This window comes from Gopherus evgoodei, chromosome 8 (genome assembly GCF_007399415.2).
Source record: "Gopherus evgoodei ecotype Sinaloan lineage chromosome 8, rGopEvg1_v1.p, whole genome shotgun sequence".
In the NCBI taxonomy this organism is placed as follows: domain Eukaryota; kingdom Metazoa; phylum Chordata; order Testudines; family Testudinidae; genus Gopherus; species Gopherus evgoodei.
In genome coordinates this window covers 112,218,070-112,235,628 of record NC_044329.1, presented here as the reverse complement: position 1 = coordinate 112,235,628, position 17,559 = coordinate 112,218,070, and the positions used below count along the sequence as shown (strand labels likewise).

General features: G+C 44.2%; 1 protein-coding gene across 12 annotated transcripts in view; it reads left to right on the top strand.

Annotated features, from left to right (window-relative positions):
- The window catches only part of ST3GAL3 (ST3 beta-galactoside alpha-2,3-sialyltransferase 3), a 444,286-nt gene that overhangs the window by 112,291 nt on the left and 314,436 nt on the right, over positions 1 to 17,559 (top strand). For 6 of the 12 annotated variants that reach the window (XM_030572860.1, XM_030572861.1, XM_030572863.1 and 3 more), the window contains exon 4: positions 1,738 to 1,863. The exons of 5 other annotated variants lie outside the window; for them this stretch is intronic. In XM_030572860.1, coding sequence (XP_030428720.1) covers positions 1,738 to 1,863 — 126 coding nt within the window. Of the gene's footprint in view, positions 1 to 1,737; positions 1,864 to 13,945; positions 14,025 to 17,559 lie in introns of those variants that run through there. One more of the 12 variants, XM_030572868.1, reaches the window with a different exon arrangement.

Sequence of the window (17,559 nt, the reverse complement as noted above, 5' to 3'; positions counted from 1 at the left end):
AATTGAAAGGTTCCTTTTGTGCTTGGGCTGCTTCAGGGAACTAGTGAATATTAGCTTGGCTGTCTGCAGCACAACATGGTCTTTAGTTCAGGCACACTGCACTGAGGTAGACATTTCTGTAGAGTAGCCACAACATTGGATAAAATTCAGTTGACAGAGTTTATAGTTGTGTGTGTAAAGTACCTACGCAGGGGTTCTCAAACTTCATTGTACTGCAACCCCCTTCTGACCAAAAAAAAATAAAAAAATTTGCTACATGACCCCAGGAGGGGGAACCGAAGCCTGAGCCTGCCTGAACCCCATCGCCCCTGGTGGGGGTGGGCCAAAGCCGAAGCCCCAGGGCTTCAGGCCTGGGGAGGCCTGTGACCTGAGCTCTGGCGCCGAGGGCTGACACTGAAGCCTGAGCTCTGCTGTCCAGTGCTGAAGACCTTTGGCTTCAACCCCAGGTGGTGGGGCTTGGGCTTTGGCCCCGGGCCCAGCAGGTCCAACACAACATGTCCTTTTATACCTGCGAAAAGTCTGGCCTGATTCCCTTTCCTTTTCAAAAATGAAATTTGCTCCTGGATTTCTTTTGTCCAATACTCTTTCCTCCAAGGTTGGTAGGAATAGTTTGCTGCCTTCCAGCATGGTACTAGTCTTCTGCCTGCACGCTTATCAAACAAAGCCTGCTGCCTGGCACTAACAATGAAGCTTGTGCAGAAAACTCACTTACCCAGGCCTTGGTGTCATTTGGTTCAGTTTGAAGCCCGAAATGCATTCTGATGTTCTTTCGTCATTCTCTAGAAAACTGATCTGTGAAGAGTGCATGATCTGATTCAGGAACAGCTTAGGGTTGCTGGCGCTGCGTGCAGAATGGAAATGCCGCCAGGTTTTGGTGAAAACGGTTGTCTTGGTGCTTTGCATTAACCCCTCCCCCACCCCCTGCCACACTAACTACTGTGCAGAGTTTTCTCTTGTACTAAAGGATAGTTTCTTTAATCCTCAGAATTGGGCAAGAATGGAAAAGATTAGAAGTATATGAAATCTCTGGGTGAAGTCAGAGGGACATAATTCGATCTTGGTTTCCCCTGAATCTTTGGTTAGCTGCTTACCAGTTTTAAAGCATAGTTAATTCCATGGATAATCTGATTTTGGCATGCCTTTACAGAATCCTGACAGGTTACTCATCAATGTGGAGTTACAATATTATCTTCCTATGTGCCAATTTTCTATGAATGTTAAAAATAGGAGCATTATCACCAGAATGGGGTGTTACAATTTGAGAGAAGATAAATAATTAGAAATTTAATTTATTAATGAAAAACAAATTATCTTGATCATTGTCTCTGAAGTTGTATTATTGTGAGTGGTGGGGAACAAGGCTAGTTGTAAGCAGGCTGACTTGCTGGGACTATTTGAAGAGACAAGCCCCTGCACTCTGATTTATTACATCTCAGGGAGAACAGTTGGAGTCCTGAGGAGGTCAGTAAAACACCCTTCTGTAACTCCATCTCCCCCAACAAAATCCAATTTCTCCCTTCTTATTATGAAGCAACCTGCTACTCAGGAGAGAGGGGCTGAGCAATGTCCAAGAGAACAGATTTTCCAGAGATCTGTGTGCTAAATTGCCCTTGTATTAAAAACCTTGGATTTATTATGCTGCAAATTCTAGCTCATGCTGAGAATTGAGACATGTAATAAGACATCAGTCTGTGTGTGGTCTCTGCCCACTGAGGGATCGCTTTCCTTGTTAAACAGGAAGAGGAGAGAAAAAAACTGAGACTTTTGTTCTTCGTTCGTCCATACCATCACACCTTGCTGCGAACCCAGGAACTGGCAGTGCCCAGAAAGAATCTATAGCTGCACCAGCCCCAGCCATTCTGAGTAGGTGTTGTTTCAGGTCGGATTATAAAAGGCGGAAAAGTTGAGTATTAAAACAAATTGTTTAATAAATTAACTATTCAAGATGAAGCTGTCAATCACAACATCATTCCTGGGATTTCATATTTTAAACAAGCATAAGGAAACTTTCTATTGTTACCTATCAGCTCTGTGTTCTTGGGGAGCTACAGGGCAGTGTCCGCCCTGTCTGACTCATGAAAGACACCCCCCATCCTTAGCTTCTGCTTGAACCAAAGCCGATCAGAAGCAGGACTTACAAACAGCAATGACAAGGCGGTGGAAGACACACTTAAACCCCTCTGGACAAGGCTGACAGCTTGGAAGTGCTGCTTGACCCAGCCTGCTGCGTCGAGGGACATATAAGGGGTCAGCTTGGTAGTGTTGATTAACCCAGTCCTCTTAGATGTGCTCAGAGAAAGAGAGAGAGAGATGTGTGTGAGATTCTAGGGCTGGAAGAATCCAGCCCTGGGGAACCTAGATCCTGCAGGATAGCTCCATTGGGAGGGGACTTGCAGAAGGGAAAAGTAGACCTCCAGATGAGAACACTAGTAGTACATTGATAGAATTACAGAAACACCCCCCCCCAAAGAGGAACCGTAATAAAGACCATACCCCAAAGTAATGGGCAAATCTGGTAACACTGTTTACAAATGGACAAACTGGGTACTTCGTTTAACTTTTTAGAAGTGCTCAACCATAACCACTAATTCACGTCTTTCCATGGCCAGAATAATTTCTTGAATTGACTGTAAGACTTCATTTTGGTTTTCTATTTACTGTTCTGCTTATGTGCAAGTCTCAACTTTCAGGAGTGCCGAAAGACTGCTACACTCTTAACTCTTCAGCAGTGGAGGTCAGGGGGTAGTCAGGATAACGCTGTGAAATGTGCCGAAGGCTTGTCCAGCGGTCACTGAGCACCTAGCTATGTGTTGATTCACAGCATGGAGCCTGTGGCTAGCTGATGTGCTGAGAGATGAAGGAGTGAGGTTTAGAAGTGTAAAAAGACGTATAGCCCTAAATAAAGGGGGTCCCTGAGGCCACATTGTGATCTTGTCTGATAGATGGGGCTGGATGTTTCTGGGGTTCTCCTCTGGCCCATGCATCAAAGATAAGATCTTGAGCAGCAAGGGAAGGTCCATGCTTTAGTCCTGGGTGTATTGTCTGGACCAGTTTTTTAATTGGGGCCAGACATCATAAGAACCTGTGTTCTGAACTCTGGGGGCTTCAAAGCAGAGAACAAAGTAGAGAGGGAGTTTGAGTGGGGCCTGGATCTCATTCACCTGGAATAGATGCTAAGTGCTTTTTTATAGTTGCTTTGTTTTACATTCAGATTCTGGCTACACCCACTTAGAGCTTAAAAATCAAATTTATATCTCCACTAATTTTGTCCAAGAGGTTGTTGGGTTTTTTTTCTGTCTGAGAACAAGCAGATTAATTGCTCAGCTCTACGCGTGGGGAGGATAAAGGTGCATTGAAGATATCTTTCCCTACAAAGACTGCTGGAAGCTATAGATTGAGGTTTACTCGTCATCTTGCTAACATGCAGATTGAAAGTGGTAAGAGTTTTGGTACACATATGCCTGTGTGTAAATCGTATGTGTACACCTGTCAGAACATGAGGTTTGATACACAGTTGCCAACTTCCATGTGGTAAATAAGCACCCCGACTTTCACAATAAGCGAAAAATCAAGCTAATCCCATTTCAGAACAAGGCCAAAACAAGCCAGTCCCTAAGAACTCCGACACTCTATGTGACTAGATCCCCTGGCGTGAGTCTGGGACTATGGTGGGCCCCCTGTGCTCTCTGCCCCTGCTTGCCCCTTGCCACTGCTTGCCAGGAGCTGATAAAAAAAGAAGCAAAAAGCTACAAGTCAAACAAGCTAAAAGCCAAAAACTAGCCAACAAGCAATTCACAAGCCAATTAAGCCAAAAATAAGTCCATTTTTTGCGTTTTTTTCGTGGGTTTGGCATGTCTTGGCATGTCTGGTTTGATCCCAGCAGTACTCTTTGGTGTAATAGCAGCTGGTTTAAGCTGCTTTGTTCAAGCAATTTAAATAGTATACAGGTTTTGAGCCTCCCACATATTTTAAGGTTGGTTTCTAATCTGACCCTTCTCCTCTGGGAAGTAGTGTGGACTGATGAATATAAAGAGTGGTTTTCAAAAATGTATGAGTGATTTAAGAGCAAAAGACCTATGGGGATTAGGTGCTTGTGAAAATCCCACCCAAAATGTACTGTAAAGAAAAGTATGACACAGAATGCAGTATAGAGCTAAGTGCCAGAAAGAGAGTGTGGGATCCTAAATGACACATTTTGGATGGACCCCTTTGATCAAGTACTGACTGCTTAGCCGTTGCATGTTTGAGGCTGTGCTGGTATCCAGAGCTCCTTCTACTGAAGTCCTGGACCCTGATTCTTTTCTTCAGTTATTTGGCTGTAGAGCGAGAAACACTTTCCAGCTTTTCCTGAAGGGGATGTGGGGTGGGAGGAAATATTGCACCTTCTTTTGCAGCAGTCTGCTCTTTATTAATTTGGTGGGTCAGAGGGTTTTGTTTAGTACAGTGGATTTTGGTCGTTTATATTTACTTATTCTGCAGAATTGCTTTCCCTTTTTGTTAATCTTTGATTAATGGGACTTACTTCCTATTTTATTTATATGACTGTAGACTAAATGGGAGATGGTGGATTTTTGCCAATGACTTCCATGTGCTGGTTTTCTGATGTAGACAGTCTTTCCATGACTTGACCAACATACTCAGTATCCCTGTCTGTTCCCTCACCATTCCTGTTGAACGTGCAGCTGTGAGGGTGTCCCTTCGGAAATGCTGAGAATTGGTTTATAATGGATCTTATAGTAATAAAACTTCAATATCATTTTTCTTTGTCTTTGGTATCTCTGCAGATTGTCAGCCTCCCCTCTAGGTCACTGAGAGCTCATGCACATTAATTTTTTATTAATATTATCTCTGATTTTTACTAGGAAATATGATACAACTTCTAAAATGGAGAAACATTCTCTTGAAAGATTCACTAAGGGATCATTAACTGCATTTACGCAAGTGGACACGTGGCATTGAGTGAAATAACAGTTTATTTAGCAAAGAATGTGAATGGATTTAAGCAGATAACTTCTTGGGAGAATAAAGGGCATATGCAGTTCATGGGCTGAAATCTTTCACCTTCATACTGGAATTCATTCCCTGAATTCAGTCTAAACCAGACTAATAGATTTTCCTGTCCATGGAAGTTACTGTAATTTATTAGGAAAGGAAAAAACTCTCAAGATTTACACATTCCATTCACTTTATTACGAAAACTGGAATCTCTCAGCCTTTAATAATATTAAAACATTGTGTTTGGAATGATATCAGTTGTCTCATTCTCTGAACTAATGAAACTGGCACCTATTTTGAGGGCAGGGTCATGACCTAAGGCTTTTGTCATGGTTATTTTTAGTAAAAGTCATTGACAGGTCATGGGCAATAAACAAAAATTTACAGAAGCCGTGACCTGTCTGTGATTTTTGCTTTTGTGGCTCCATGGTTTTCCCTGCCAACGTGGTGGCTTGGAGCTGTGGGGCTCCTGCTCTGCCCACGGCAACTGGAAGCTGTGGTGGGGGGGTGCCCCTCCACCCATGGCAGCTGGGAGCTGCAGGGTGACCATATTTTCCAATGAGAAAATGGGAGACCCCCAGCCACTCATGCGAGGCATCTCCCTCCTCCAGCATGAGGCCGTCACCCATTTTTGGAACCTTTCAGGAGGCCTCCTGTCGCTGGATCCCTGCCAGGGCCCCTCTGGCTTCCAACTCCAGAGTCCCGCAGCCCCTGGTACTGAAGCAGAGAATGTCACGGAGGTCTGTAGAAGTCACGGATTTCACCTGCAACATAAATGTAGCCTTAGTCATGACTGCTACTAGAGACACCTCTTCTGATGGATCATCCATGGAGTGGTATTGGCAATTGCTTCTCAAATGATTGCTCACTTGGTCTTCTTTCTGATTGGGAGTGAATTAGGTAATCACTTTGTCTAATGAAGAGGACCTCTCTAGTATATTGCTTTCTACAGGATATAAAGCTGGGGCAGATGTTTTAGGGGCCACCAGCTCAGGGATTACAGGGAAAGGCAAATTAAGGGATATTACTTACTTTTTCTGTCAAATTTGGAGCAATAAATACTAGTCTCATGATTTCTGGTGTCACCAGTATTCTCAGGGGATTGGTGATAGGATATGGAGCCTTTCTCCTTGAGCATATAGGTTTGAATTGCAGTTGCGTTGGTAGAGTTGAAAAATCATTGCCATGTGATGTAATCTGTGGAAAATGAAGTATTGGTCTCAGGGTATTGGATATTTATCCACATTAGCTGGCACAATTATTGTGGTGAGTATTATAGGCTGAGCTTTCTACACTTAAGGTTGCCCAACACTTCTTATTATCAGACCCTGTTTTCAGTTGCTTGTGACTGTGCCAAATTTGAACGGTATGGATTGAAATTTCCTATGCTAGCTGTGCGTCTCAGGCTGAAATTTTGGGAAAGTTTCAGAAAAAAGATTCAGCCATTTCTGAGAACAAGATTTTGGAAAAATACATTGTTTTGTCCATGTTTTTAAAAATGAACTTAAGTGTTTCTTTGAGAGAAGCTCTAGTATTGCCTGTACTTTGGAGTCAGAACGAGAAATTTTGTAAAGGGGGATTGTCAGTATGGTATTAGGGATGTGCCTTTTGCTGCGCCAGTTAGAAATGAATGCCAAGTTTTGTAAGTCTTTGAAAAATCTCAGGTCACGCATGACCAGTACAGACTTGTTAGAACTTGACAGCTAAATTCCCCAGGTTCCTGCATGTACTGGGCATGCTCCAGACTAGGGTTGCAGGGGCTGAGCGGGACTTCCTCTGCCATTGCTGCTCCTGACTGCTGTGCCGCCAGGTGCAGGAATGGAGCACAGGGAGACTGTCTTCTCCTCTCAGTGCTCCACCTGCTGGTGCCCAGCAGTGAGCAAGAGGAAGCTACCTGACTTGAATGCAGAGGGAGCAGATTGGGAAGAGGAACAGCGTGGGGCAGATGAAGGAGGAGCTGAGGGTACGGGACTGGAGCTGGGCCAAAAGGCTGGGCCTGGGGTAAGTAGACCAGGCCACCTTAATTCTGGCATTTCCTAATTTTTGACTGCTTGGTTTTGCAATCTTAATGTTTTTTTTAAAAACGCTTTTTGTGTTTAATTATTTATATAACTCTCCAAATCATGCTATGTGCTTTTATAGCGTTAAACAGGTTCCTACACCAAAGAGATTGCAATCTAAGCAATAGAAAAAGGAATCAACTCGAGTCCCTGCTTCCCCCAACCCTTTCAATATTACCTTTCTTTAATCTGGACCTATGTTAAATATTGAAGTTATTTAACCTTTTGTTTTCCCTTTCCTATTTTAGTTACTTATAACCCACTTATTCCTCTTCCTGGCTGATTCACATTTCTGGTGACCCTTAGCTTATCCGCTTGCAGTCCTTCCTACCCCTTCCTCTGAATAGTCTTCTCAGTCTTGATAGAGACTGAACTGCACCAGGACAGGGTTGACACATAGTTGGGGAGAACTACTACTGCTAGAGGACTTCAATCTCCTGAGTTGTCCAGCTTAATTGCTCTGACAGTCAGTAAAATTTAAAATCACAAAGGAATTGGACTTGCTTTCCCACCATGCTGTATAAGAAGTTTAAAACTGTAATTCCACATGTAGGCCCTGATCTGCAAACAAGCAGCAATTCTTTCTCAATTTTGTGGCATAAATCATTCTATTCACAGTTATCAAGTAGATGTTGAAGGGGTAGCAGTTGTGCCTTCTGGTGTGATTATTTGTGGGTAAATGTTTCAAAATCAGTCTCATAGTGGGAGGCCAAAAATATGGTGAGCCAAATTCATCCCTGATATATTGACTTCAGTGGAGTTCACACCAGTGAATAATTTGGCCCACTAGGTTTCTATATATCTGTGTGGCTATCACTGTAAAACACAAATTTGAAAACTTGTATTTGGTTTAATCCTTCATGTCCTGGGACGGTCTGTTTGGGTGGTCTGTTCACAGTTTACAGAGATTAGACTAAGTGCTTCCCACTCACAGACAAGCAGCTGGATTACTGTTGGATGCTTGGGAGAAAGCTTCCTATTTGTGCCAGCATTTAACTTGGCACATGATTTGCATCAGTTATAGAGCTTGCTATGCTTGGCTGTACTTCTGTTTTTATAATCCCTATTACACTTTTATTATTAAATTGTTGACAGCCATTAGGTTCTGCTTCTACTCTGGTCTTCCCTACAGTGTATAAATGTGTTTTATTTCTGACCTGAGGAGATCTCATGCTCTTCTGGGATTGGAGGAAGTTTATTTCCCATGTTTATTCAATTCTAGGCTTCCCCACATTACTCTGCTGTTCTTTGTCAGCTGTGGTCTATAATTTCCTAGCATGAGTGAGAATGTAGTCACCAGGTCTGTTCAGTTACATCTACCTCTCAGCATACTGCTTCTTCAGTGTATTTCCCCTGTGGCTTGGAGGGGAAACCCTTTTCCAGATTCTCTCTCATACTGTTCTGCTAGTTGAACCCATTGTAAGAATCTTCGTATTTGTTTATTTATTTTAATATCTTCTTTTTTGGCCTGTTGTTTTATAGATCACTCCTGTTGTAATAAATGATTTAGCCATAGTGCCTTGGAATTAATGGGAAATCCTGTTGTCCATACCAGAGTGGCATGAGAGACTATGCAAATAGAGAATTCTGAGGGGCATCGCTCTCTGAGGGAAATACTGTAACTATGAGTTCGGATCAGGGTGTGTTTTCCACACAAAAAGATGATAGAGCTGTCTAAAGAGAAGGACCTGGTTCCTCTTTTCATCTTAAAAATGCACTAAAACGCTGTAGCAGTAGGTGTAGTATAAGATTCTAGATCAGAGGTCAGGAACCTTTCAGAAGTGCTATGCCGAGTCTTCGTTTATTCACTCTAATTTATACATTTTAATTTTTTTAGGTCTCTTTGTATAAGTCTATAATATATAACTAAACTATTGTTGTATGTAAAGTAAATAAGGTTTTTAAAATGTTTAAGCAGCTTCGTTTAAAATTAAATTAAAATGCAGAGCCCCTCGAACCGGTGGCCAGGACCCGGGCAGTGTGAGTGCCACTGAAAATCAGCTTGGGTGCTGAAGAGGTTGCCTACCCCTGTTTTAGATAGATCTTAGGGTCTGTTAAGGCTACGAAGTATGCTCGGTAGTACTTTGAGAATGGCTCTCCTGTTTTACCACCTGAGTATACAATGTGTAGTGACTGGAGACTTGACTTTGTAGTAGCAATATGCTAAGTGTAATTTCAAATAAGAATACTATATGGATTTGGGCAATGTCCGCACTGCACTGCAGTGTGAACTATGGGGGTGTGAGTTGCACAGCACAACAATGTGTTGCACTCCAGGTGCCCTGTATAGACCCTGCTGATGCAAACTAAAAGGTGCCTGGTGTGTGTCTCCACACAGGGCAGGCAGAGGGCGTCACTCTGGTGTGCTGTGCAGTTCATACCCAGCAGCACAGTGTCGACAAGCCCTAAGACTGCGTTATGCGCTCCGATTTCCAAACGTGCTATCCTGGATTGCTTTTGTGCCCCCATTGTGCTTGATTCCGGTCATATGGATAGTAATTATAAAGTCTCTGCCTCCTGTCATAAACAGATAGCTAAGGGTTAATGTCTCTTTCACCTGAAGCACCTGACCAGAGGACCAATCAGGAAACCAGATTTTTTCAACTTTGGGTGGAGGGAATTTTGTGTCTGAGGTCTTTGTTTTCTGCCTGCCTGCTTTCTCTGAGCTTTGGAGAAGTAAGTCTGTTTTCTAATCTTCTGTTTCTAAGTATAAGGACAAAGAGATCAGATAATAAGTTATATGGTTTCTTTTCTTTGGTATTTGCATGAATATAAGTGCTGGAGTGCTTTGATTTGTATTCTTTTTGAATAAGGCTGTTTATTCAATATTCTTTTAAGCAATCGACCCTGTGTTGTGTCACCTTAATACAGAGAGACCATTTGTATGTATTTTTTCTTTCTTTTTATATAAAGCTTTCTTTTAAGACCTGTTGGAGTTTTTCTTTACTTCAGGGAAATTGAGTCTGTACTCACCAGGGAATTGGTGGGAGGAAGAAATCAGGAGAAATCTGTGTGCGTTGGATTTGCTAGCCTGATTTTCCTCTGGGTGAATAGGAAAGTCCTTTTTGTTTCCAGGACTGGGAATGGAGGGGGGGAAGTCACTCTGTTTGGATTCACAGAGCTTGTGTCTGTGTATCTCTCCAGGAGCACCTGGAGGGGGGAAGGGAAAAAGGATTATTTCCCGTTGTTGTGAGACTCAAGGGATTTGGGTCTTGGGGTCCCCAGGGAAGGTTTTTCAGGGGGACCAGAGTGCCCCAAAACACTCTAATTTTTTGGGTGGTGGCAGCAAGTACCAGGTCCAAGCTGGTAACTAAGCTTGGAGGTTTTCATGCTAACCCCCATATTTTGGACGCTAAGGTCCAAATCTGGGACTAAGGTTATGACATGGTGTAGCAGTGGTGGGATATAGACAGAATCCAGAAGCCAGTAGGAATATTATATTTTTCTTTTCTCTGCTAAGGGCTTTTTAGCACAGAAAAACAGTTTGGTTTTAAAAGGGAACCACAGAGAATTTTTTTTTCTGCTCTCTCTGGCAGTTTGTGGCTTGCATGTTAAGCAAGAAGTCGTTAAGGTGCTATCACGAGTCTTTTGTCACACAATAGCACTCCCATTGAGAGTCATTACCAGCACTATATAAATGCAAATAAAGTGGTTTTTCAGGTTTACTTAACATTGGAGATTAGCTAAAGGCACTGTTGCTAGGCAGACTTCAGGAGGCAACAGAGAGCCTGCAGTTCAGAAGAGAAACACCGGAGGGCACCCCAACACAAGAAAACAGGAACCATGTCTACCAAGGCAAAAATTGAGGCCGAAGACCAATTCAGAGAAGCTGAACACAGGCGACAACTGGAAATAAAACAAACAGAGATGGAAATAAGAGAGAGAGAAAGAGAGGCAGCCTACCAAAGAGAACAGGCAGCCAAAGAGGCGGACCACCGCCGAGAAATGGAAAAACAACAAAAAGAAATGGAAAAACAACAAAAAGAGAATGAAGAGAAGGAAAAACAGAGAAAACATGAACTGGAGTTGGCAAAAGCTGGGCTGCATGTGCCAGCCAACCCTAACAACCCGGCCCCAATTATTGCTCCACAACACAGGAAATTTCCCACCTACAAGGCAGGTGATGACACCGAGGCCTTCTTGGAAAATTTTGAAAGAGCCTGTCTTGGGTACAGCATCCCCGAAGACCAGTACATGGTAGAATTAAGGCCACAACTCAGTGGACCTTTAGCAGAGGTGGCAGCTAAAATGCCTAAGCAGCAAATGAATGACTATAAACTTTTTCAAACCAAGGCCAGATACAGAATGGGGATAACCCCAGATCATGCCTGTCGGCGCTTCAGAACCCAAAAGTGGAAACCAGAGGTGTCATTTCCCAAACACGCCTACTACATTGCAAAAAACTATGAGGCCTGGATAACAGGAAACAACATTCAAACCTTGGAAGAACTGCACCTCCTCATACAAATGGAGCAGTTCTTGGATGGTGTTCCTGAAGACATCACACGGTACATACAAGATGTAAAACCCAAAGATCTCGCTGAGGTGGGGGAGATTGGAGCCAAATGGATGGAACTGGCAGAAAGCAAGAAAGCTACTGTCAAGGGGAACGATTACCCCAGGGGGCACACAGACCATAAACCCTACAACCGAGGACAGCCAAAGACCCCACATACCACCCAAGTAAAGCCACAGACACCCTACCCTTCCACCTCACCAGTCTCCAGTAACTCACCTCGGCCCAGTGACCCATCAGATGGAAGATGCTTTAAGTGTAATGAACTGGGACATATCAAGGCCAACTGTCCCAAGAACACCATGCGAGTGCAATTCATTACACCACCATCACACCAAAGATCCCCAGGCCCGGATGCCTCTCAAATACCCTTGGAGCGAAGGGAAAATTTGAGAGTGGGCGGAAAGAAGGTTACTGCGTGGAGAGACACGGGGGCACAAGTGTCAGCTATCCACCAATCCTTCGTTGACCCCAAATTCATCAACCCAAAGGCCAAAGTTACAATTTACCCCTTCATGTCACAAGCTGTAGACTTGCCTACAGCTCAACTGCCTGTCCAGTACAAAGGCTGGTCAGGAATGTGGACTTTTGCAGTCTATGACAATTATCCTATCCCCATGCTACTGGGGGAAGACTTGGCCAACCAGGTGAGGCGGGCGAAGAGAGTGGGAATGGTTACCCGTAGCCAAACCAGGCAAGCTTCCAGACCCATTCCTGTTCCTGGGCCGTCCACAGACGCCCCGTCTGTGTTACCAGAGACCCAGACAGAGGTAGTGGACCTGGATTCCATGCCTACCACTGAAACAGCCACAGCATCTCCAGTCCCAGGCCCGGAACTGGAACAGCAACCAGCACCAGCAAGTGCAACCACATCTTCAAACTCAACGCCAGAGGGCGCCAGCGAGCCAGAACTGGCAGAAGCAAAAGACAGCCATACCCAAAAGGCTCAGCCAGAGCCTGAAATACCCTCAGGTGCACCAGCGGAGAGCAGTTCACCAGCAACAGAAACAACCCCATCACCTACATCGCTTCCAGAGGGACCAAGCCCAAGTCCACAGTCTGAGGAAGAACTGGTAACCCCAGCCTCAAGGGAACAGTTCCAGACTGAGCAGGAAGCGGATGACAGCCTTCAGAAAGCTTGGGCGGCGGCACGGAGCACCCCACCGCCTCTCAGCTCTTCTAACCTCCGCTCACCAGAGTGCTTGTACAATTGCACAATATCTTAAAGGCAGGTTAAAAACAAAGCAAAGTAAAATAAAAATCACCTTAAAATTGAAAGTGGATGAATGTATTTGTACTGTGTGGACATAGCGTATCACTGTGGGCCTGTTTGTTCAGTGGAGCCTGAACAAAGAAGTCTTGTGGTGCTGGAGTCTTGCATTTCAGTGTTGTGCTGAACAGTAGGGGTTGACTCTGAACTGTGTTTGAATGAAGTTTGCACCTCAGAAGGCCTGTAAAATGAACTTCTATAGCAGAACAGACAGCACCAAGTTTCTGACATCAAATAGCTATCACCGGTACTTATCTCTGAGTGCCTCATAATCTTTTAATGTATTTTATCCTCATACCACCCCTAGGAATGAAGGCAGTGGTGTTGTCCTTATTTTTCAGATAGGGAACTGAGGCACAAGAAAGCAAAGTGACTTGCCCAAGACCACCGGGGAATCTGTGGCAAAGCGGGGACTTCAACTCAGGACTCTGTCCTGGGCTGGTGCCTCAACTGCTGGACTATCCTTCCTCACTGTTAGTGAAGGTTGGGTCTATACATCTATAAATAGCCATTGGTAGAAACAGAGGAATTCCCAGAAGTCCATCTAGTCTAGTATCCTGTCTGTGACAATGGCCAGTACAGATGCTTCTGCAGGGTGTTTACATCTTCCTCTGTAGGAGGTTGTGAAATAAGCTGCCCGCCACAGTAGGCCTCAACCTGATCTCCAGTAATTAGAGATTGGCTTAAGACCTGAAACACGAGGTTTAATATTCCTGCCAATTTTTATCCTTAATTGTAACAACTCTGGATATTTTTGTTATCCATACAATCCCTTTTGAGTCTTAAATTCTTGGCCTCTGTGTGGTAATGTGTTCCACAGTTTAATTACACATTGTATGAAAAAGAATTTCCTTTTTTCAGGTTTGAATTTGCCACCTTTTAATTTGATTGACTGTTTCATTGTTCTTGTATTATGGCCCAGGGAGGAAAGAAGTTTCTGAGCTCCCTTCTCTACATCATTGATTCCATTATATACTTTTATTATTCATAGATTCATCGTTTAAGACCAAAGGAAGGGAATGTAAGATCATCTTGTCTGACTTCTTGCGCATCACAGGCCATTAATTTTCACCCGGTTGTCTCTGTATTGAGCCCAATAACTTGTGTTTGACTAAAGCATCTTCCAGAAAGGCAGCCAGTCTTGATTTGTTCATGTCCCATCTTATTCGTCTCCTCTCTCAGGGTAAGTAATCACACTCTTTTCATATGAGCCTTTCCTGTGCCCTGGATCGTTCTCCTTGTTCTTCTCTCAACTCTTTTTACTTGAATCTTTTTGAGATGGGGAGACCAGTCCTGCACACAGTATCCAGGTGAGGCTGCCCCACTGATTTATACAAAGGCATTAGAATATTCTCACTAGTCGCTATCATATTCCTGATTTTTCCTAACATTGTGTTTGTTTTTTTGACCCCAGCTCCATGTTTGAACAGAGGTTTTCACTGAACTGTCTGCAGTGACTCACTGGTCCCTTTCTTGTGTTTATTCAGTTAATCTAGAACTCTGTAAGGTGTCTGAGTAGTTTCATTGTTTTCTCTGCTAATGTGAGTTACTCTGCATTTATTGAATTAAATTTCATTTGCTGTCATGTTGCCCATTCATCTAGCTTGTTTAGCTCTCTCTGAAGACCTTCACAGTCCTCTCTGGCGCTGAGTAATCTAAAAGACTGTATGCTATCTGCATATTTTACTCCTGGGGGAATTTTGTGCTATCGTGCATGCATAATTAATGAGCTGCACATATTTTTAATTTTTTGCGCAGAAAATAAGCTTTGCCAATATTTGCTGCAGTTCCACCGTTTGCCCACCAGAGGGTGCTGTAGTGATAGAGCAAAGCAGTAGCTCCCGGCCAGCACAGGGAGGGCATAAAAAGAGCCTGCCTTCTTTGCAGTGCCTGCCAGGCCAGGCCAGACCAGGCCAGGTCAGGAGGTAGGGGCTATGGGGAGACAGACAGTGTGACGTGCTGGACAGGGGGAGTCAGATGGGCTAGTGGGGGAGGACAGACTAGGGTAAGGGCTGAATGGAGTGGAGGCACAAGGCCACAGGGAGGAGGGAGGTGCAGGGGAGGGTGTGCAGAGCTACATAGGGATGAGGCGGGGCTGAGTGGGGGCACAGAGACACTGGGGGATGGGTACAGGGACTCATAGGGACAGGGGAGTGGCTGAGTGGGGGCACAGAGATGCTTGCGGATGGGGGAGGGGGTACAGAGTCACATAGGGACAGGGGTGGGGTGCAGAGCCACATGGGGATGGGGGGAATCAAGTGGGTGTCTGAGTGGGGGTGGAGGGACACGTGGACTGAGGTTTCAAGGGCACATGGGGGTGTAGGAACACATGGGGATGGGGCAGATGTGCTTGACTGAATAGGAGAGGCTAGGGATCAGCCAGGACCTGCATGAGGAAAGCTCCCTGACAATCCCTCCCCAACCCTCAAAAAGTCTGTTCCATACTTTTCCCACCCACAGCCTACAACCGTCCAAGTTCACACCCAGGCTCCTTCCCAGCAATTTACTTCCCTCTCCCTCAGCTCCTCCCTTACCCCTGACTCCCCCAAGCCTTTGCACTGCTTCTGAGGGGGGCGGGAGATATGGTTCTGTATTGTAGTTTAAATGAATTATTACTCAGAGTTCTGTATTAATATACCTAGTAAGGAATCTATTTGTCAAAAAACATTTCCTAAATCTGTTTTTGTTGTCAGTATTGTTAGACATACTTGCTGACAGGTATTTTGAAATAAATGACCAAAAATAACTGAAACTGGTGTGATTATATTGTGTTATTTTGACAAATAAAATGTGCAGAATTTCCGCAAGAGTAATATTTACTGTCTTCCTACTCATTCCCTTCTTTCCAGATAGTATATTAAACATCACGGAACCTAGTTATGGAACCCTAAGATCCCTGCTGTTAGCCTTTTGCAACAATTAAAATGACCTTTTAATTCTAGTCTTTGCTTTCTGTCTTCTAGACAGTTTTTTGTCCATGAGAATAGTTTGCTTCCCACCCTGTGACATTTTAGCTTGTGTAGTAGACTTTTGTGTGGGGCGTTGTCAAAGGCATTTGGAAGTCTAAGTAAATTGTGCACATCAGGTTGTTCGGTCATCTAATCCAGTCCCCTGCACTCAAGGTAGGACTAAGTATTATCTAGACCATCCCTGACAGGTGTTTGTCTAACCCAGTGGTCCCCAATCTTTTCATCTGGTGGGCTCCAGACGAAGGACCGTGGCGGCGGTTGAGCATCCACCGAAATGCCGCTGAATTGCAAGTGGCATCATCAAGAGGCGTCACCACTGAAATGCTGCAGAAATTCGGCGGCATGTCAGCGGATGCTCGACCGCCGGCCAGGACATGGGCGCATTTAGATGCCCCTGTGGGCACCATAGCACCTGCAGGAACCACGCTGGGGACCCCTGGTCTAACCTGTTCTTAAAAGCCTCTAGTTAGATTCCACAACCTTCCTAGGCAATTTATTCCAGTGCTTAACCACCCTGCCAGGAAGTTTTTCCTAACGTCCAACCTAAACCTCCCTTACTGCAATTTAAGCCCATTGCTTCTTGTCCTATCCTCAGAGGTTAAGGTGAACAATTTTTCACCCTCCTCCTTGTAACAATCTCTGATGTACTTGAAAACTGTTATCATGTCCCCCCTCTGTCTTCTCTTGTCCAGACAGAACAAACTCATTTTCTCCAATCTTCCCTCATAGGTCATGTTTTCTAGACCTTTAATCATTTCTGTTGCTCTTCTCTGTGGACTTCCAGAGAAGGTCCACATCTTTCTTGAAATGTGGCGCCCAGAACTGGACACACTACTCCAGTTGAGGCCTTGTCAGTGTGGAGCCGAGTGGAAGAATTCCCTGGATTGTCCTTACTCCCCTTTTTATAGATAGGCACTATATTTGCCCTCTTCCAGTCGTCTGGCATCTCTCCCATCTTCTATGAGTTTTCAAAGATAATCGCTAGTGGCTCAGAGATCTCAGACAGCTGCAGCGGCACAGGAGCCAGCAAACAGAGCTGTAAACGGGAGTTTCAGAGGGAGTTCTGTTGGAGGAGCAGGTTTTTGTGGAGTGTGTGTGTGTGTGTGTGTGGAGGCTGCTAGGGGCAGTGTGCTGGGAAAGCAGCAGAGCCCTGACTAGGGGGCAGGGCTTATCATAAACAGATAGTTAAGGGTTAATGTCTCTTTTACCTGTAAAGGGTTAACAAACGGAACCAAACACATGACCGGGGGACCAATCAGGAGGCAAGATACTTTCAAATCTCGGTGGAGGGAAGCCTTTCTGTTTTTTGGGTTTTGCTTTGTTCTCTCTGGGCTCTGAAAGTGACCACATGTACCTACAGGCTGTCTAAACTTCTGTTCCAATTTTGTGAGTACAATGGTAGAAAGGCGGTATAGTCTTTTTTATTTGTTTTCCTTTATTTGCAAATATGTAGTTTGCTGGAAGTATTTTAAATTGTATTTTGCTGGGGGGGAGGCTTCTTTCTAGTTTCTATAAGCTGACAGACCCTGTAACTTTTTACCATCTAAATTGCAGAGATAAACTTTTACCTTTTTTTCTTTCTTTTTATTAAAAGCTTTGCTTTAAGACCTGTCTGATTTTTTTCTCCTAGTTAAGGCTCAAAGGAACTGAGTCTGTGTACACCAGGGAATTGGTGGGGAGAAGGGAAAGAGAGCAGGGGGGAGAAGGGAAAAGTGAATTTCCTCTTTGTTTTAGATTCACGGAGTTTGA